The 21,317-nt window shown below is 43.5% G+C and overlaps 2 protein-coding genes across 2 annotated transcripts in view; one reads left to right on the top strand and one right to left on the bottom strand.

Annotated features, from left to right (window-relative positions):
• The window catches only part of LOC127395940 (inositol 1,4,5-trisphosphate receptor-interacting protein-like 1), a 149,317-nt gene that overhangs the window by 28,656 nt on the left and 99,344 nt on the right, over positions 1–21,317 (top strand). The gene's annotated exons all lie outside the window — the stretch shown is intronic.
• LOC127395572 (spermatogenesis-associated protein 16-like) overlaps positions 1–21,317 on the bottom strand; it is a 29,004-nt gene that overhangs the window by 4,182 nt on the left and 3,505 nt on the right. The window contains 7 exon segments of the mRNA XM_051642713.1: positions 1,353–1,517; positions 2,701–2,813; positions 3,044–3,190; positions 6,724–6,871; positions 11,751–11,835; positions 13,338–13,427; positions 16,597–16,742. Of these exon segments, the coding sequence (XP_051498673.1) occupies positions 1,353–1,517; positions 2,701–2,813; positions 3,044–3,190; positions 6,724–6,871; positions 11,751–11,835; positions 13,338–13,427; positions 16,597–16,742 (894 nt within the window).

Genomic DNA, 21,317 nt, shown 5'->3' with positions numbered 1-21,317 from the left:
CTATGAATGCAGAATAGACACAGCCCAGAGGTTAAGGGTATTAAGGGCAGAATGGGCAAAGCACAGATCCTGTGTCAAGCCAGGCAGAGGAGAAACCAGCCTGGGAAGAAGGGAAGGATCTCCCCACTGCTCTTTTTTGGAATGTTTCTCTCTGAAGAACTGGTCAAACAGTTCTCTGCTTGATGCAGCTGCCATGTGGCAGGGAGATGGTCCCTACTGGCATCAAGAGGAGCGTGTGCCATGTGGGTTGGTACCACCAGGAAAGGTAAAGCACATCAATCACTCCCTGGTGAAGCCACTCTACAAGTTGTTGCTTGCAAGTCTTGTCCCTTATTGTCCCTTAACACCAGGGTGTCTGATGTTTACTGCAATATTCCAGCTACAGAGCATCTGAGCTTCCATTGGCACACACAGTCTGAAGATATATTTTACAGGAGGCTGACAGGACAAAGCAAAGTAAATCAAGGCTGAATCACTACATTTTTATTCTCTGGACAGCATGATAGGTGGAGATTTTCTGCCTTTATTCTTTTAAAACACATTTTTACCTCAGGCTCAGTAAGCTGAGTCTATGTGTCTCATGGAAAGATTTACAATCTCTCCCTTAAACCTCCTGGCAAAGACCCTCATTGTGCCCAGTCCTGCCCCTAAGAGACTGAAGATCTTTGCCTTGGGTGGCCTAGAGCCTTCCCCAAAAAGCTTTCCAGGGAGGTCAGGCTTGTAATTACTACATGACAAGATACAAGCAAGTGTAATAGCCTGTGCTTAAGGTGTGATGTACTGAGAATATTGTACCCTGGGGAAAAACTTGTCACTGAAATATGTACCGAAAACTCAAGACCCTTTAGTCAGCCTGGACACGTAGGCCTGCTGAAGTTTAATGCTAGAAAACTTGCATCAAAAGGAGACTGTCTTTGACTGACAGTTTCCCCTTATCTGGAGGCCAGACCTCAAAGCCTGGCAACCACCTCCTGCAGTTGCAGGACACTGCTCATCTCCTCTAGAGCAAGCTGCTGGGGAGCTTTAACGCTACAGAGCTCAGGAGCTCTGCAGGACTGCAAACCAATGTCAAGGGACTGGCTTTGGGAAAACCCAGAGCTTTTAGTGGACTGGAGCTGGATCATCGAAACTGGACACCATTTAAATGCAGGGACTGCAGAGGGACTTGGTTTTTTGTTTTGTTTTGTTTTGGGTTTTTTTTGCTGAAATGAAATGCTTAAAATCTGCATCTATGTGAGCTCCCTCCCTTCCCCAGCAGAAAACCTAACAACCCAAATAAAAGATTTACATCCTTCCAACCAGGGCTCCCTGCCCCTAAAGCCCAAACCGAGTATGAGAAATAAGATACTTACCAGTCTGGCATCCCTCTTCTTCAGGTCCTGCAGGTAGGGAACTGTTGCCAGCTCGGCCAGAGCCTGATGAATCACTTGGGACTGTTCCCCATCCCTCTGCAAGCGGCCGAGGAAGCTGGCAAGATGCAGCTTCTCTATCCCACGTGAACAGGGGCAGCGACTGTCCTGTTTGTTCAGCAACAGCAAGTGGGTTAGAAGAGAGGCCCAAAAAACACACATCCTTTGGGTTCTGTGCCTCGAGGCTTAGCATCCTGTATATATTTGTGCTGGTAGTACTGTGAGTAATAGGGCAGCCAGTGCCTTTAAGATAACACTGCTGACAGTCTTAACATAGGGGAAGAAAGGACTTTCCACAGTCTCTCTCGTAGTGCTAGAAAAACAAGTACACAGTCATAATATATGTGAAGGGAAGACAGCAGATAACAAACATGAATGCAATTGCCTCATTTCTAAATGGCTTTTCCATAATCCCCTCTATCAAACATTATCTGACTTTGGACTGCTTTTGGAGTTTCAGTGAAGAGGCTGAGGAAACCATGCAGTATGTCAGCTCATGTTTTTGTTTGCAGACCAGGCAAATCCATAGTTGTCAAATATATAACCCCGAGGGACTAAAACCTGCAGAGGGGGTCCCTGATCCTCCAGGCACATGGTAAATTTTGAGCATGTGAACACAGCAATTCAGCCAAGAGGTTGCATAATATCTCAGCATTTACTCCTCTGGGGAAGAGAGACCTCTTCCACTTATTTTCAGGAGAATAATTTAAGAATTGCGTTCAAGCAGTCTAGTCTACATGCAGGTTCAATTTTGGACCTTTTGTGCTCATCAAAAGCCATGGTGCTAAGAAGCTGTGTACATGATTGCAGAAAGTATGGAGTAGAATTAACTGATACACCTTCAGTGTGGTTGTAACAGTTTGGAAAGTTATTTCCCGTACCTCACTGCATAGGGATAAGGATCTAAAATCACTAGAAATGCTTCAAGCAGCAATTATGGACTCTTGATGGAGATCCTGGTGTAGTATGGATACTGTGGGTGTTAAATACAGTGACTAGTACAGGTGGTTATGTGCAGTAGGGATGTAATATAGTGGGCCAAAAAGATGTGAGAAAACTGTGTGTAAATTTATTTTAAACTGGCTCCAATGCCAAATAATTAGGGCTACTTCTAAAAGGTAGCTAAAACCCAATTGAACTCTGTTCCTAATGCAATTTGCTGAGCATTTCTGGACACAGGAGGAGCATGAACAGAACAAATTACCCACCAGAAAGCACAAGTCATTCACACGTGCACAGCCCCTTCTGCTGTCACACACACTACACACCAGAAAGTGAATTTCATGCTCACAGTTAATTTGGTGCTTCTTATAAAATCCATGATTGGCATGATCCTTTTCCCAGTGTTCTTCCAGAAGGCTTTTGTTTCTTCTTCCGTGACATGACAGAAAGGTGCTTTCCGGTCTAGGAAAAGGAGTCACAAAACCATTTCATACTGTGTTTATTCCTATACATTTTCCATAGAGGATCTAGCAAGATGATGGGTAAACTGGAGGAGGACAGAGAAAGAGGGGGAGAGCCAGGGCTGCAGGCACAGAGAAATGGGCCCCAAGAAACCCTCTCACTCCCCTCATTTAGCAGAGATCATGGAGGTCACCCCTGAGCTATCCCAGCTATTAAGCAAGTTGGCATACCTGAAAAGATTGGCAGTTTTTTATCCGACCACCTTTCCAAGATTTTTCCAATATGTTTACTCCTGAAACCCAGAGTCAGCAAATACTGCTTGGGAGGCAAGGATGGGTTCCCAGCTGTCTGGGGCAAGATGTGAAACCCATGAGGATCTGGAACAGGGAAACGAAAATAATTTCCACTGTCATGTCTCTCTTCAGTTGCAATAGAAGTGGTTTTTTTGGAGGAAAAAAGAGTAAGTTTAAGAAGGAGTGAAAGGTAATCCAGAAAGCTTGCCAAGTCGCCGGTGACCAAACCAACTCATCCAGCTATAACTGGGTTTTGAATTTCTGGACTTTGCAGTCCTGTTCATCAGAAGCTTAAATGTTGCTGATGCATAAGATAAAACATTCTTCCCATTCATGCACTTTTCAGTGCTGATCATCCAAAGCACTATTAACTCAGTTCTTCAGCAGCACAACATCTTCATCTTTTGACTGCAAAAAAAGCTCTTTCGTTTTCCCTGAACTCAAGAGGTTTGATTTCCCACAGATTAGTACTTTTACCATCACCCCCACCATCGTCTCAGGCTTCCTGCATATCCTTTCTGATCCACCCTGCTGGCACATGACACTGCTGTGGCTTGTCCAGAGCTTGTGACTGCCACCATCAACCCCCCTGTGCATCAGCTGGGTCCATCTGCTCTGACCTCAGTGAGGACGGATGCTCAGAGCAATTGTACAAACCACCTTTGCTGAGGGAACTAGACCAGACCTTTCCTCCCTCCCCTTCCACTGCAAAAAGTAAACCTGGATTGAATGTCAACGTCACTTTTCACCAAGGAGTGCTCTGTTTTCAGTGAGCTCTGCTTCCAAGGTGCCAGGCTGTGTGGTCACAGAGACAGATGGAGAACCCCAGACAGAGCTCCCTGGACTTACTCTGGTATAAATCAAGGTGAGTGGGCCTGGTATTTCCCTTGCCCCATGTTTTGCTTCTGATGGATTCTCAATCCTGCAACAAACTGCATTGCGTAGTTGGATTTAAATGTGCTCCTTTTCCTTGGGAATAAGGAAAACTTTGAAAGCAATTCCATCCTTACACTCTAGCAGAACTTGGACTAAAACTGGACGGATGATTGTTACAGAATAGGAAGGTGATTTAAAATAACAGGCTCTTGAGATGTCTGGTACTTCACACCCAGTGTTCAAATGAGGCTTAGCTCATATTTGTTATTTCACCTCTGTGAGGTACAGACCATGCTCAGTGGTACCATGCTGACAATGAGATAAACTTGCTGCTCCTGATGTTTCTTTTTGGTGGGCAGTGGGATTTTAGATCAGATCTAAATAGGGAAGTTGAGAAACCCCTACCAGGTTGACTTCACCTGAGACTGTAGTGAGTTACCTCAGCATTCAGTCTGTGGAAAGGGAAACAGGGCATCAACCAAACTCTGACTTTAAATAGTGAACTGCTTGTAGGTTGTAGATCTTTCATTTGGGCCTACTGCTGGTGAGCTGGAAAAACCTTCTGTGTGAGCTTACCTGTCCTTTTAGGGAGTGAAATGCAAGGGTCCTTGAAGAAGAAAGAAGCCATTCAACTGAGACAAGAGAAGTCTGCTGTAACCAGTTCTACTGCAGAGTCAGCAGAGACAAAAGGAAAAGAGACAGAATCTGGCCAAAGGTTCCTGTGAGGAAGACTCAAGGATGAAGTAAACAACCCCCAAAAGACCCTAATGAACAGGCATATGATAATGGGCAGATACTTATGTAAATGATTTATCAGAAAACTAATGAATATGTAAACTGTTTATTAGAGATAGGATGCACAATTATCTATCAGCTGTCTATAAACTTCCCACCTTACCCCATAAGGTGCACATTTTGGAGGAGCTATCCTGGTGTGTGGGAGGTCCTGCCCAGGTGAGGCCTCTCACATGACTGCACTCTCAAAAACTTGGCACCTATATTGCTTTATTGTTTTTTCTTGGCTAGCTATCCCAATTCATCCCTAGAAACTTCAGTCATCCCAGAACCTGCACTCAAAGAAATTTGTGTAAAATTCAAGTAAGACTTTTAACCAATAGACTTTTTAAAAAAATGAAAAATTAAAAAAAAAATTGAGGGCAGAACTGGCTCTTTGTAATCTGTTTTATAATCTACTGAAGTACTGGAGGCCTGGGATCCTTTACCCTTTTTTTTCCTGCCCCTTCTTCCTTTTTCTTATTGGAAAGACTGAGAAAATGACTGGTGACACTTTCATAGTCACTCAGTGATTTATGAACACAGAGTTTCAGTGCAACACTTGCACACATTTGCTGCTTTTATGCTCCTGGAAGTCTCACCCATGCTGTAAATTGAGAAGACTACGTGAAATATGAATTTATGTTTTAAAAAATCAGATTCATGGGCTTTTATTTTATGCTCCTTTTAATGCCAATATTTTCGTCCCTGGAAACTCTCCACAAAGTCACATCAGCAAGTAAATGGTAGACAGGGATTCTACAAACTCTGTGACAGGTAAGTTCTCATTTTCCCCCTTTGAGCAGCCCCAAAGCTACTGCCAGAAACCCAACCTGAGTGCTCTGCAACTTGCAAAACACAATCCAGTTTTATACTGGTTTCCCAAAGCAAAACAAAGATCAACAAAACAAGTTTGCTTCTGTTAAAGACTTGCACATTTTTATGGCAAACAGTTGATTTCCTAATTCCTGTTTCTGTTTTCCAAATACATAGATTTTCTTTTCCTCCCCAAAGGCACAGTGTCCATCCTTTTGGAAGCCTCGTTCATCTGCTGAGGGCTTGGGCTCAGGGGGCTACAAGGACTAAGCTGTCACCTCTGACTGGGCTGTAACTCTCACAGGGACTGGGGGCATCTCGGCCTTCTAGATCACCTACACATCTGCTGTGTGACAAAGAGTGAGGCTTGCTAGAATTTGACCTGAGCATTGTGCTTTCCCCCTTACCTTTCTCAGTCACCAGCTCAAAGCCAAGCGTTATCAGGGTCAACTCCTTTCCAAGTTGCCAGGGTAATGCCTTTTATCCCCCTGCTTCTCTTTTGCCAAAATGCCATGCCCATTCATCCCAACAGAAGCCTGTGATCACCCGAATTTAAGCATCTCTTTACTCCAGGAGATGCTGTTTTTGTTCACTCTGCCGGGAGATGACAACAGGCTCTGCAAAGCCCTTGTTCACTCTGAATCCTACTTTTCTTCAACAGGCTGCAGGAAACCTGGCTTTCTGTTCCCCTCCCTGCAGCTGAGGTGCTCCCAAGGTGGCCATCAGCCCAGCAGGGCCCCCAGAGGGAGGGTATTTTTGGGAAGCCCAGGCCCTGCTGCAGGGCTGACCACCAGTGACTGCTGGAAATCCATGGAGATGGGAGTGAGCCTGGGTCTTGCTGTCACAGCAATGCACTGCATATTACCTTTGTACAAAAGATGAACTGCAATAATGAAATTCAACAGCTGAAATATGAGGCTTTGTGGATAAAACGTGCCTTTATGGGGATTTGCAGTCCAAAGTCTGTGCTTTGCCTCTGTGCTGATTTGATTACCTAAACCATGTGCAAGCACAGAGCAAATCCCAGAAGTTAATTTTACCCCCAGAAGTGTAGAAACATAAAGGCTCGTGCTCAGACACTCTCAGACTCTTTGTCAGACACACACACAAGCAGTAGACAGCAGTTAAGAGCATGTGAAATCTGTTGTTACCTGTATAGATGTGCTCCACATAACCAGGGTGCTTTTTAGCAAATATGCTCTTTAGCTTCTCTATTTTGTCAGCCTTGCCTCCTGCCACAAATGGGGTGTACATAGCTGTGAAAGATACTTCTCTAATCATGGCTTCTTCATGAATTGCCTAAAAAAGCCAGAGAAATTATACATTTCATGTTGGTTAATGGCTAGTTTAAAAAAATAAAAATAATTACTTTCACATGTTAGATTTTCCCTGTAATAGCTGCACAGTCATGCAAAAATAACTTAGTTTGGTCTTGAATATTAATTAGAAAGGAATTTAAAATAGTTGCAGAAAACACTGTCTATACTAGAAAATCAACGTAGTGGAGAAAGAACATTTGTGAACAGTTTTCTGTGCAGCAAGCCTGTGTCTTCAATGAGGAGAAAAGTATTAGATTAATTGTCTTTTAGTTGAAAAGAAAAAGTGATTCCATGCTCTCTGAAGGTCACATCTTTCATCTGAGGGTTTTATTCAGTCCTTGGGAGTTGGTTAAACAATACTAAGCACTCATATTACCCCTTGGGTGGGCATGAATCAGACACTGTGTCTATATGGAATATGAATCTTAAAATATTGCTTTTAAACACCATTTATGTTGAGAGTAAAATTCAGTCTTGTGCAGAGGGCAGCACGAGACTGATGAACCTTGTCACCCTTAAAAAAAGACTCAAATGATGCACTGTGCTAGCCTTATGCTGGGAGGTGGATTTGAAATTCAGTGGGCCCCAATGAACTGGTGCTGGATCTGCCAGGAGGAGCTCCCAGCCTGGGAACAGCCTTCCTAGTACTCTTACCCATCAGAACAAGGGAGGAGGAGCTGCACTTCCTCCTGGGATGGGGTTTGGGTAAGAACTCATGCAGCATTGCTTCAGCTGCTTCTGTTGCTAAGGGAGATTTTTATCTTCCTGACATGGGCAGTCTTTTCTGGAAACAGGGGCCCCCAAGGCTTCATTAAGATAACTTGGCAAAAATGTCAACATCTTTACTAGTGACAACAGCACCACAAGGTTGGTAGACATGGTCAGAAAAGCATGAGAGGAACAGGTGTATCTATAGTTAACAGGGTGCATGAATCTTCCTGTCCTGGTTTGAGACAGGATGAAGAAAATTTTCTCAGACCATGACACTCCCAGATCACCTTATGCCCCGAAGTGATTCACAGAAAGTATCATTATGGGACTAGCTCAGTGTTTTATTAACAAGTCCTCACTGTTCTCCAGTCAAGCCTCCACCTATGTGAAATGATCCAAGACCCAGTGTGCCTCCCTGAGCCTTTTGTGTAGCTGACAACTGTTCCCACCACCCCAGAGTGGAAGGCTGAGGGTGCCAGTTAGTCAAGTGTCTGTGTCTGTGGCTCTGGGGAGACCTTAGAGCACCTCCCAGTACTTGAAAGGGGCCTACAGGAAAGCTGGGAAGGGGCTTTTCATCAGAGAAGACAGTGATAGGACAAGGGGTGATGGTTTTAAACTGACAGAAGGGAGATTTAGGTTGGATATTAGGAAGAAATTCTTCACTCTAAGGGTGGTGAGGAACTGCAATGGGTTGCCCAGGGCGGTTGTTGATGCCCCATCCCTGGAGGTTTTTAAGGCCAGGTTGGATGAGGTTTTGTGCAACCTGGTCTAGTGGTTCCCTGCTCATGGCAGGGGGGTTGGAACATGATGGTCTTTGAGGTCCCTTTCAACCTATGATTCAATGATTCTCTCTACTGGTTTTAGTCAACAGCTCCTCTGACACTTCTTAATGCCAGTGTACTTCCATTGTGTTTATTGCTGTGGGGTGTGCAGAAATGCCATAGAAATGCTAGAACTTTTTTGAGCAGGTGTTGGGGTGGGCTGCCATACATGCACCCAAGTGCTTTTACTCTGAGTGCTCTGCCTGGGTGTCGAGGGTGTCACTGGGGATTTGTTTAGATTTTACATTACTGTATTTATTCAGCCCATTATCCTGCATTTACTGGAAGGGAAGCAGTCTGGAGTGGGCAATGTTTAGCCCTGGAAAATTAACAAGCTTTGAATGTGTTTAATAGCACCATGACCACCTAGGGTGGTAATAACCTTCTGCCCCCTGGTATGAGAAGGAGTTCCAGCTTTCCACAGTCATGTTATCCACTGTTAATGCCTCAGATATGGAAGTATCAGGCCAGAAAACAGCAGGCATGTCCTCCTGCCAGGAGCTTGGGGGCCTATGAATGCATCTGTGCCTGTTCCTCCCTGCGGGAACACTTGCCAGCCTGCACTGATTTATAGAAAAGTGACTTCAGGTTTTTGTATTTCTATGGACTTTAATGGTCATGTTGTTCAGGTCCCTTAGAGAATCAGCAGCAAAACAATGGTACTGATCTAGCTTCCTGAGGTACATCTTTTAAAAAGCAGAGGTCTATTTGTTCAAGCTTTACTGAATGTCTCTTCATCCATGCTCTATGTCCTTCTAGAAGGGACCTCCGAGGATCATCAAGTCCAACCCCCCTGCCAGAGCAGGACCAAAAAAATACCAGGGCAGGTCACTCGGAAAAGAATCCAGACAGGTCTTGAAAGTCTCCAGAGAAGGAGACTCCACACCCTCCCTGGGCAGCCTGTCCCAGGGCTCTGTCACCCTCACAGGAAAGAAGTTTCTCCTCATGTTGAGGTGGAACTTCCTGGGTTCCAGTTTGAATCCATTGCCCCTCGTCCTGTCACAGGGCACAAGTGACAAGAGGTTGTCCCTGCCTTCTTGATGCCCTCATGTATTTACAGACATTAATTAGATCCTCCCTCAGCCTTCTCTTCTCCAGACTGAACAGCCCCAGGTCTCTCAGCCTTTCCTCATCAGACAGATGTTCCAGTCTCTTCATCATCCTTGTAGTCATAAAACTTAACTCAAGATTTTAAATGAGTCTGACCCAGTGGGTAAAAAAAAAAAAAAAAAAAAAAAACCCACACACAAAAAAAACCAAACCTGTTCTGTACAGAAGAAACTCTCCTGGAAAGTGTATCAGCAAGTTCACAGGCACTGCAAACACTACCCCAGTGGGTAATGTTCTGTCTGAGATGCACTTGGCACTCACAGCAGTACTGAAATACAGCAGTTCCCAGGACTGAGATTTATTCCATTCTACCAACAAGAAAGCAACTAGTCATAGTTTTTAAAAGGAAGAATTTACAAGGGGAGTGAAGACAAAAAAGACCAAATTCTGATCTTACTACTCAGGCTTATGTCAGATGTATTTTGTACCTCTTCATATAAAGCACAGATGTTCTCACAGAATAAAACCCAAATAAAGAGCATCAGAATCAGACTCTGAAATTTTATCACAAAGGACATATAAACACAGTATGGTTCCGGTTGGAAAAGACCTTCAAGATCATCAAATCCAACCACTACCCTAACTCTGCCACCTCCACCACTAGACCCTGTCCCCTGGCACCACATCTGTCTTGTTAGATGTCTCCAGGGATGGTGGCTCAACCACCTCCTTGGACAGCCTGGATCACCAAGTCCAACTCCTGCCCCAGAACAGGACAACTCCAAAATTCACACCATGTCCCTGAGGGAGTTGTCCAAATGTTTCTTGAATATTGTCAGTCTCGGTGCCATTACTGCTCCCCTGGGGAGCCTATTCCAGTGCTCCTCCACCTCCTGGGTGAAGAATCACTTCCTAATGTCATAGTCTCATAGTATCATAGAATCATTAAGGTTGGAAGGAACCTTACAGACCATCAAGTTCCAACCCCCCTACCATCAGCAGGGAGTCCAACCACTAGATCAAGTTGCACAAAACCTTGTCCAGCATGGCCTTAAAAACCTCCAGGGATGGGGCATCAAGAACCTCCCCAGACAACCCATTCCAGTTCCTCACCACCCTTAGAGTGAAGAATTTCTTCCTAATATCCAACCTAAATCTCCCCTCTCTCAGTTTAAAACCATCACCCCTTGTCTTATCACGGTCTTCTCTGATGAAAAGCCCCTCCCCAGCTTTCCTGCAGGCCCCTTTCAAGTACTGGGAGGTGCTCTAAGGTCTCCCCAGAGCCTTCTCTTCTCCAGGCTGAACAGCCTCAACTCTCTCTCAGCCTGTCTTCATAGCAGAGCTGCTCCAGCCCTTGGATCATCTTGGTGGCCCTTCTCTGGACCCTCTCCAACAGCTCCACGTCTTCCTTGTGCTGAGGGCACCAGAGCTGTATGCAGTACTCCAGATTATCTAGTTCCTAGACAATGTTCCTAGTATGGACAAGGAGCACCTGAGGACCAGGTCCACTCAGGGAGGAAGAAGGGTCTTCCATCTCTTGAGGACCAAATGTTGAGCTCCCTCTGAAATGTATTTTGATTGCATTGAGACCTCAGAGGTGAAGGCTGGGACATCACTGACAGTGATCAGCTCCTGCAGCAAGAAGCCTCTCCCAGCAAAGGATCTGCCATCCACTCATCTCCACATTTGTCTGAGAGCTTTCCTCAGAGCAGAAGGGGGTGTCCTTAAACTTCAATATGTGCTGATGTGACTCAACAGCCATCTCAAATAAGTGTCATTCAACAGGTGAGTGAAGTCAGTGGTCTACTCTGCACAGGAGGATTTTTTCCAGCCTGGGGTCTTGCCTACCCATCCTTCACAGAGCACCTCAGGCTCTTCTGAGACCATCGGCTACAGCCTTTTTCTCCTCCCCTTCCTGCTGAAGCCTCTGGAAAGGTGTCAGAAGATCAGAACCACACAAATTGCAAAAGGAAAGTGTCGCTGACCTGGGAAGACTGCACAAAAAGTAGCTTAGGGGACTATTCAGTATCCAGAATTAAACTTTATAGCAGTCCATAAAATTGAAGCATGAGCCAAGGGTTAACAACCTTGAATTTTGCCCTTAAAATTAGTCCAAGAAACTCTACTTCATCATAAATATGGTAGAACTATACAGTGTCCTGTCGGTTGAGAGGCCAAAGAACTACCTTTGTCAGCAGTCTTTCCAGCAGCAGTCCTTCCTTTTGGTCTTAACAGTGAGATGGGCACCTCCTTCCCCACTGAGCTACCATTTTTTACCTGCCAGTACTGCTTGATGAGCTTGCTTGTGTGCTGCTCGGTGCCTCCCATCAGCCAGTAGATATGGTCTGCAACCATGGCACTCCTGACGACAGCAGCGGAATAAATGGGTGTCCAGGGAGAGAAGGGCATGTACAGCAATATTTAAAGGAGGTAAAATGAACAGTGTAACATCAGGTCTGTATCAAAAGATTACCCACGACTTCAAGACAAGCATCAGTAAACATTTTTGGCCGGTTAAACTCTCCGCAAGCAATCAACCCCACATTTTCTCCTAAGAGCTTTTCCCTATTTTAAGCTGAACAAGTATTTAATGACTGCTCTGCAATATTGTAGTCTTCTTCTTTTTGTACTTTTAAGTAGTTGTGGGTAGACTATCCCATATGTAAGTACATTTCTGCTAGAACAGCATCAACACTGGTAACACCCTCTAACTTGGCAGCCTCCTCTATGGCAAACTCATAGTTCATCTTTGATCAAACTGTATCTTAAAAAAAGCAACAAAACCCAACCCAAAGCAATCAGCTGTCTTTCTACCTAACTGAGTATGCCTTCGTACTTCCCCCTGCCTGTGACTATCATGGCATTATTCTTTTCAGACTGAGGGATATGAAAAAGCTATTGTGCAATGGATATTAATGCAGAGTCCTGGCAGACTTTAGAAAATCTGTTTGCTTTTAGTGGCTGCCTCTCCACACTGTTCTCTGTTTGTCTTCTTCTGGAGATTCTAAATCCAGTTAAATGGGACCAGATGACATTCCAAATTGTCACTTTAGTCAGTTGAACATGTAACAAACTTGGGTACCTAATTACTAAGCATCAGAAGTTTATTTGTTGATGTAGTGCTACCAGTGTGCACTTCTGCATGTTCCCCTTACCATTGCCTATATATATTAATTGTGCTTTGACATTACTGTACATTGAATTTCAAATTTCCCCCTAGTTAAATATGTCTGCCGAGCAGGAATCCCAATCCTGTCCTAATACCCTTTCAGAATGTACTTTCCAAGGATGTGTTCTGTTCTTAATGAGATCTAACCAAAAATACACGGATTTAACAATAAACATTTCAAAGCAGGCCCAGAATCAGGGGGTAGCATTTTGTTACAAACAGAAACTGAATCTGCTCTTAGATGTTCTCATACAGCTCCCCTGAATTTCACCGGGGAAAAAGCAATTCAGTAGCATCCATGGGTTTCTGCATAAGGGCTGGATTTAGCCATGAGCTTTATGGAATGTTCATTCAAATCATCACTAAAAATCCTCTGGAGTGCACTAGAACAAGAAGCAGTTTCTAACTGAACATTGTGCAGCCCTGAGACCTCGCCAGGGCTCACCCCTGTGCCTGAGAAGGAGGAAATCCTCTACAAACAATCACCTCACTACGAGGAGGGACATAATTGGGATTATTCATGTTATGCCAGCTGGGAGCATGGGATCTCTGTTGCGTGCGGGATCATTTGTGCAGAGCCAACGCAAAGCTCCCACTGATCTTGGGAAAGCTTGGATATCAGATGATCTTACTGCTGAGAGCTGGAACGAGAGAGACACAGAGGACCCATGAGAAAGCCCCGAGCAGCAGAATACCTGGCAGCTTCAGAGCATCTCTCCAAGCACCGGAACACAGCAGCCTGGCGCAGGTGATTCCGGAAATAAGCTGGGTTCAGAATGATGCTCCTTGGAAAGGTGAGAGACATGGACAGGTTTAGATCTCTAATTCATACACCACGAAAAGCTAATAATAACAATAAAACTGTGCCCAAGGCATACACTGTATACACTTCTGCACAGCTCAACACTCTCAACACAGGGTAGTAAGAACTATTTCTTTCTCTCTCTTGACAGCTGTGACGGATGAACAAGCCATAGTGAAACTGTCCTGAAACTGTGATGTAAATGTAGAATCATAGAATCATCCTGGTTAGAAGGACCTTGAAGATCATCGAGTCCAACTATAACCTGAATCCCCCAACCATAACCTAATCTACCTGTTCAGTGCTTAAATCATGTCCCTAAGCACTATATCTACATTTATCTTAAATGTAAGTTTTTCTGTATGTATTCAGTGCTCATGCACTACATGTGTGGGGCCTTCAGAACGAGCTTTCAAAAGAAGTTAAAACCTGTCAGTATCACCAAGACACTGTGGGCTTGTGAGTGAAATTCATTTTGCAGTCACTTTCTGCAAGGCAAGTGCAAGACCTAAAGCTCTGCATGGTTCAATCAACATTTGCAAGTAGTGAGATGTATAAGGAATGGATCAGGAGATCAGAGAAGCTATGAGGTCCAACATCTGTTCTGTAGATAGTTAGAGGTTTTATTTCAGACTAGACCTAGACTGGTCTCCTAAAGAAAATGTCCCTGTGCACATTGCCCAAAGATGCCTTGATGGTCAGACATTGGTTTGGACTCCTGTGCCTTCATGAAGTGCTGGATATATTTTGTGCACATCTCATGCAGAACGTGCAGGGAGATTTGTCTGAAATTAGTCCACTTTGTGAGTGGTGCTCTCGGAATAATCTAGTGTGCAGAAAATGCAGAAACTTGGGTAAAGTGAATCGCAGTTCTACTGTTGTGCCAAAACAAAATGCTAAGGTAGGTGTAGCCAGTGATGTTTCTGTTCTGGCACAGTAACGCTTTACTGAGCTCTGGAGATGCAGCTCTGCTGAAGACCATCCTAAGGTGGTAGAGGAGCTAGGAAGGATCTCAGAACTGTGCTTTCCCAGGCCAACATTTGAAACACACTCAGAAAGCTGTGCTGAGGGAAAGCATTGCCCTGTGAGAGCTACAGGGAAGAAGGTGTGGAGGTGTGTGCTGGTCTCTTCTCACAGGTAGTTAGTGACAGAGCAAGAGGGAATGGCTTCAAGTACTCTGAGTTTCTTGCCACAGCTGCTTCCTTAGCACCCAGCAATAAGACTGAGAGAAAAACTTGGAGAGAAAACCACAGGCACAGGTGTGCATCTTTGATTGGCATCCTCCAATTGCCATGAGGGCAGAGAGTTGATGCCTTCTTCCCCCCTCCTCACAGTCTGAAAAAATGTAATAGTATAAACACCATATTATTTTTAAGATAAGATATCAGATGAAAAAATGAAAAGAACAAAAAAGAGGCTGATATATGGCATTCCTTAAGGAAGGTTTGGTTGTGAAAAACTGACCCAATGATCTATGAAAGGCTTTTAACAGGGCAGACTTTGGATCACAGCAAAGATGAAAAATAAAATCTATTTCAAGCTTTCTTTAGCCTATTACATGTATTTCATGCCTAACACAATTGCTGAAGTAATTAGGTGCTGCTAATTCTTTTGCTTCTTTTTCTTCCCTTTTCTGAGGAGGCAAAGAGATTAGGAAAGTAGGTTAGAGCAAAGAACACATCATATTCCAGATTTCCCACAGATTAGAAGCATCAGCCATCACGTTCCTAATTTTTCTACTTCTATCTAAAAATCTATGCTTTTCTTGAGCTCTTCTTCTATTCTGTCTCCATTTTAATGCCCCTGTCTGCACTGGACCATAGCATCATTGCATTTTTTTAAATTCTATTATTTAAGAATTCCCTAGAATTCCATTCTTCAAGGTACTTTATACAGTCCTACTTTGAAGGTGCAAAATAAGGAAGCTAAGGAATGAAGAAGTACCTGAATTTTGATTTATTTTTTTTTAGTTCTGAATTAATCTGGATTAAAGAATCCTGATTTATTCTGTCTGTAGTGCACTTGGTTTCAAGATGCATTTTTCTCTGACAGATATTGCATAAAGCTTATTCATTAATTATTATTTAATACCTTTTTTTGGGGTTTCAGAAGTCACTGGATTTAGAATTAAATCTGCAAGGTTTCAGCTGTTCTAGATTTCTTCCCTGCTGTGCCTCCAGAAGATTCCCCCTGTTAAGTCATTACTAGAGCACTCATGTACTACGTAACCGAGGTGCTCTTCTCTTCTTCAAGTGTCTCCCTATGAATTGTGCAAGAGGCATTAGAGAATCATAGAATCCTAGAACCATTCAGGCTGGAAAAGGCCCTTGGGATCACCCAGTCCAACCATCATCCCTACTCTGCAAAGTTCTCCCCTAAACCATCTCCACCAACACCACATCCAAACGACCCTTCAACACATCCAGGGATGATGACTCCACCACCTCCCTGGGCAGCCTATTCCAGTGTCTGGCCACTCTTTCTGTGAAGAAATTGTTCCTAATGTCCAGTCTAAACCTGCCCTGGTGCAGCTTGAAGCCCTTCCCTCTTGTTCTGTCGCTAATTACCTGTGAGGAGAGACCAGCACCAACCTCTCTGCAATGACCTTTCAGGTAGTTGTAGAGACTGATGAGGTCTCCACTCAGCCTCCTCTTCCTCAAAGTAAACATTCCCATTCTCCACCATGTGCAAGCCCTGTTTCTGGCTTTATGCATTGCTGGTGGTGCTGGACTTTGATGTGGATCACAAGTGGGCTCATGAGGAATTATGTCATGAAAACAATTTGAAGCCATCCCTGACCTAATCTGGCTTGGAACAGATCAAGGGCTCATAACATCATTACTGCCCTATAAGGCTGAGCAAGTTTGTATTTTCTAGCTTCAGTAATAAGGGCGAACTATGTAGGTGACTCACCTGCATATCTTTACCTACAGCAGCAGCAAAGCACTAAACTTATACCCTGCTATTGTGGCTTAATGTCTCCAGTTTTAAGAATCAACTCAATCTAAACACCAGTGTCATGTGTAACATGTTCTCATGATTCATCTTTTCTGGTTACTAGACTGATCCTTCCTGCACACGATTTTTCCATTGTCTGTGTCTAATGTCTTATTTCAGTCTTAGCAATGTATCTAATCAATAATTCTCTTCACCTGTGTGAATGATTCAGAGCTTCTTCAGGCTTCTTCAGTTTCAAGTAGCAGATTACAAACTTTGTCTCAATAAAACTTGCGATACTGGAAATATCTTCTGGATATGTCTCAAAGGGATCTTCTGTAGCAGCACCTTTACTGCAAAGCTGTACCAGACACGGAAACGTTATTTACTAATGTTATCACACACTTTTGGTTTGGTAGAAATGCTTTTTGTAACTGATAAATGGAGGAAACTGACTTCTAAGTAAAGTATACCCTGGCTTTAACTAGAGTTAGCACTACAAAAATCAGTGTAAATACACATGAACATGACATAAAAGGCAGTGTCATCTTCCTGGAAGGGACAGTGGGGAGACCAAATAACAAGCTAAAAAGTGAAAAGCACTGTTAGGAAAGAAACTACGTTTTCCCTCATTTTCAAAAGTAAGTATTCAGCTTTGGGCTCCCAAAAGCTGTGGCTGTCTTGAGATTGATGTGGAAGGAGGGGAAAGCCCTCAGGAATTTCAGCAAGCCAGTGGTGAACTTGCCATAAGCTCTGCTGCCATTGTCCCCTGAGTAGGACAGCAGAGAGCGATACAAAGCTAGGAAACCAGAAACTCTCCCTCTCATTTAATGGGAAGGCTTCTCCTTCCAGAAATCTCCTCTAGATGGGAAAAAAGGATGAGGCCAACCATCTTTTCCTTCTTCTTGAGCCAGATAGGATTCAGTAGAGAAACATCATATTTTCTGTTAAAATACTCTTCCCAACAGATAAATCACCTGCAGTTCATCACAGCCAGTGACTTCCTCATTAAATCATGTTCTATTTCATAATGTGCATTGTTAGAATTAGCTAACCCACATCTCAGAGTTCTGGAGAGTTGTCAGCACTGGCACATCTATGATACTGGGCAGGACCACTTTTGGTCCTTAAATCTTTACTTCATTAATCTACAGGCAACCTGATTTCCGAAAGTTGAAATTAGCTAAATTAGCTTTTAGTTCTCAAGAAAATTCAACTGTAAGCAATCAGACACAACTATAAGCAAAGAGATGAAGTCTAAGAGCCTTGTCTTTAAAGACAACAACCATAGAGTGCTGCTAAAGAAAAATGTAATAGAATGTCCTTTGCTTGGATGAACATCCCTGTGGATGGGGGTATAACCAAGGCACTCTCACTTGAGTTTGGTTTTGCCAGACTCCACAGCTTTAAAATGGAAGGGGGAGGATTTGGCCTGTTTGTCTAGCTACTCATCACTAATTAATTTAGTTATAATCCTCAGTTTCTTGTGGCTATGTAGTTAAAATGTAGTAGTTGACCTCGAGGGGAGGACAATGCCAACTCAGCAGTCTGAGATCTCTTGAGAAGATTAAACGTGTCAAGAAAAAATGCCCTTCACTACAGGCATCTTTCTTCTTGTGTGTGATCCTCAGCAGCAAGAGGCATTCTAGAAGAGCCTCCACACTTGGCACCTATAAAGCTAACCCTCTCTCCAGGGTTTTTGGGCATTGCTCAGGGCTCAGCTCAATTCCTTACAGGAAAGAAGGGTCACTCAAGGATCGTTCAGGTGTGATATGTGTTTTTTCTTTCACATCCCTTCTCCGCTGAGTGAAGCTACAGCGTATACAACAATGCCCAGGCATTTGAGGTTTTCTGTCACCTTGTTACCAGCAGAAGTTACAAGCCAGAGAATTCACCACTTCTTACTTTGCTCATGCTGCCACGTGTACCTGCTGAAGTGTCTCTATGGGTAAGACAGGCTTTATGTAGCTAAAAGACCCAGAGAATTATGTTCACATGAGTGAACACGAAAGCATCCTCAAGATTTCCTGTAGTAACACTTTTCAGCTGAATTAGCTGTGCTGTGACCTCTGTTAAATTCATGGGAATGAGAGATTTGAGGGTACTTCCTGGACTTCCAAGTTCTTGAATGACTGTGAGAAGAAAAGAATCATTTAGGGATCTCTTCAGTATAAAGTGCCACGATTTAGAGTTTCCTCAAGTCTTACTGTTGGTATGAAGAGTTATGTTTAGACCTGTGTAACCCCCCCCAGTTATCTTTGACAAAAACCAAGACATGAGTCCCTGTAAACCATATCTGAACAGATAAGGATTCAGAACAGACATTCAAATCCAGTGAAGTCTGGGTTCTGCTCAAAGAAACTAAGAATAACTCAATCTTCAGTCTCTCAAAATCCAAGTAATACTTTGAAGGGATTTGCCTGCCTTTGGGACCATCTGGCTTGTAACCTTTTTACATCCCAATCTCTCTCTTGATTTTTGTGAAGCGTTGGTGCAGTAGATCCACATGTTTGGGATAGACCCCTCCACACCCACTCCATACAAACAGCAACATGCACCCAGAGTAAGATCCAACATAAGTTTACAGAAATGGCTCCATCTGCACTAAGCAGGAAGGTTAAGATTATACAAAACAGCCCTAGTGTCTGATGTTGGTGAGAGCCACAGTTAAATACACTCAGTGGTGAAAGGGACTTTTTTGGTAGCAATACAGACACCGATGGAAGAGGTTTCTGTTGGGTGAACCATCTCAGCACAGCTCAAAGGGTACATCTTTGTTTTCCAAGCTGTGAAGGAGACGATTCCTTCTGTGTTTCATCACCCTTTGCTGTATTTTGCTGGTCTTTTGGATGAAAGGACTTGGCTATGCAGCAGGAGAAGGGCTGTTTCCTTGTGCTGTCCTGTCTGCCACTGAATATGGTGTCTAACTGAGCCTTTCTGAGGGGTTAGGCAAAGACAGGGCCAGAAAACACCTGGGAAAACTCATCCGTGGAAGTTCCCAGGGAAGGATTTGGGCAGTAAGAGGCCACTGAGCTGGGATTTTGCAGCACATGTGGGGATATGGAGAAGAGTTGTAGAAGGGCTCACATCTGAGTTTCAAAAGCGAAGAGCAGTAAGAAAATGTCCTAGGGATCCAAAGGAGCCCCTGTAGCTGCAGATTGTTGTCACTTTGTTATAAACCCTGCTGGACTGAGAGCAAGGGAAGGAGAAAGGCTGTGCTAGGCACAGACATAATGAGCAGGGAGATTTGTTTGCAGTTTTCATGTTTCACCTAGTGGAACTGAGTTTTCTTTATCTTGCTGTAGTTTGCAGCCCAGAAGATCTACCTTTGAAGATCAAAAGGGCTGTTGGTGGGTTTGCAGTGCTGTAAGGAAAAGGCAAAACCAGCTCCATCTCCCTCCTCTGAATACCTGAAGGTTTTGCCACAAGGACATTTAAATGTAGATGTAAGTTTGGAGAGGCGGTGACATTTTGTACCACTGAGGGTTTGTTTTCCCAGAGCTATGTCATCGAATTGTATTTTAATTCCAAACTGGGAAATCTGGGGGTAGATCTTACCTAAGACTTTGGTGAGCTTTTGGTCTGCAGAAATCTTGCCAATATATCTTACAGGCTATAGAGGCTATGAAATTGAAGCAAACAACTTAAACACTGGAAGCTTTACAACCAATCTGGGGTTAAAACCCTGAAATGTTCTGGGTTTATGTCCTTTACCACAGCTAGCAAATCTAACAGTATTTTTTACTTTCAGACTTGGTCTACCTGAGACTACTCCTGTCAGTAGACAGGAATATTTTTCCAGAAATTGAAAGAATCCTGCCAAAGGATATATTTTCCTAGGGGCTTTTTTTAAAACTGGAGGCCCTTGTGTGGGTTTTCTCTACATGCATCCTTTATAAATCTGCTGAGATACCTCTTTCAAAGAGCTGTCAAGTATATAAATGAAATGTAAGGAATGAAGGCACTGCCTGCAGTTTTTGCCTTAGTGGTGAACTGACACTACTTATGTTATACTTTCACGGGTAAAGGAGGTTTCTCTTGCATCGTGTGGGACCCTGGAAATATATTGCTGGAACCACAGTCAAATGCTTGTGCTAAAGTACTTTGTCAAAGGTCAGAGAACAAATCTGTGACACTGTGAACTTAGCATAGATCTTGTTGTGGTATTAAGGCTTTAGTTTAGGCAGTAGCAAGCAAGGAAATTTTCTGAGTAAAGATCTCCCTTTAGCCAATAAGAAAGAGAGGTAAAGATTCCCTCAAACCCTCCATGGCTGAAAACAAGCTACTTTTTGCATATTGTCCTGTAATCCACTCCTTACAACTACTAGGCACTATCAAAAATGCTGCAGGAAACCAGCATAACAAAGAACCAGTTAACAGTGGTTTTGTCTCAGTGGAGAGAAAGAAAAAAAATTCAGGATGGAGAACAAAAAGAGAGATTTTCTCTCGATATGATACCATGCAGAATAACTTTCCAGCTTCTATTTGAACCTTGCTGGTGTGCTAGGAACTTCCTCTTTTACTCTTTTCTTCTCATATTGTATTAGTAAAACTCAAGGCTGGCTAAGATTTCAAAAAATGTCAGAGGTCTTTAGTTACCTGCTTTTGGGGCCTCAGCCTGAAAATGGAAAGGGCCTTGCTTCTGAAAAAAGAAAAACCTACTGATTGAAGAACAGACCTGCTGAAGACAGGTCAAGGCTGAGCACTTAAAGGCACGAAGTACTGAACATCACAGATTTTTTTCCAATATCATAGCCAAGGCTGTATTATTTCCTTATTATCTCATGTTGGCAGGTAGTCTTTTCTTCCATAAAAAGACCCAGCTCTGAACTGCTGAAGGGAAAGCTGACTGTCTCCAGAGGTTGTTGCTACTGCTGGACCTCTCCTTCCTCATGCAGGAGAAAATAAAAAAGGATTTCTACACAGATCCAGTGCA

The sequence above is a fragment of the Apus apus genome, chromosome Z (genome assembly GCF_020740795.1).
Source record: "Apus apus isolate bApuApu2 chromosome Z, bApuApu2.pri.cur, whole genome shotgun sequence".
NCBI lineage: Eukaryota > Metazoa > Chordata > Aves > Apodiformes > Apodidae > Apus > Apus apus.
The sequence above is the reverse complement of the archived record's forward strand: the minus strand, read 5'-3'. Positions and strand labels throughout refer to the sequence as shown.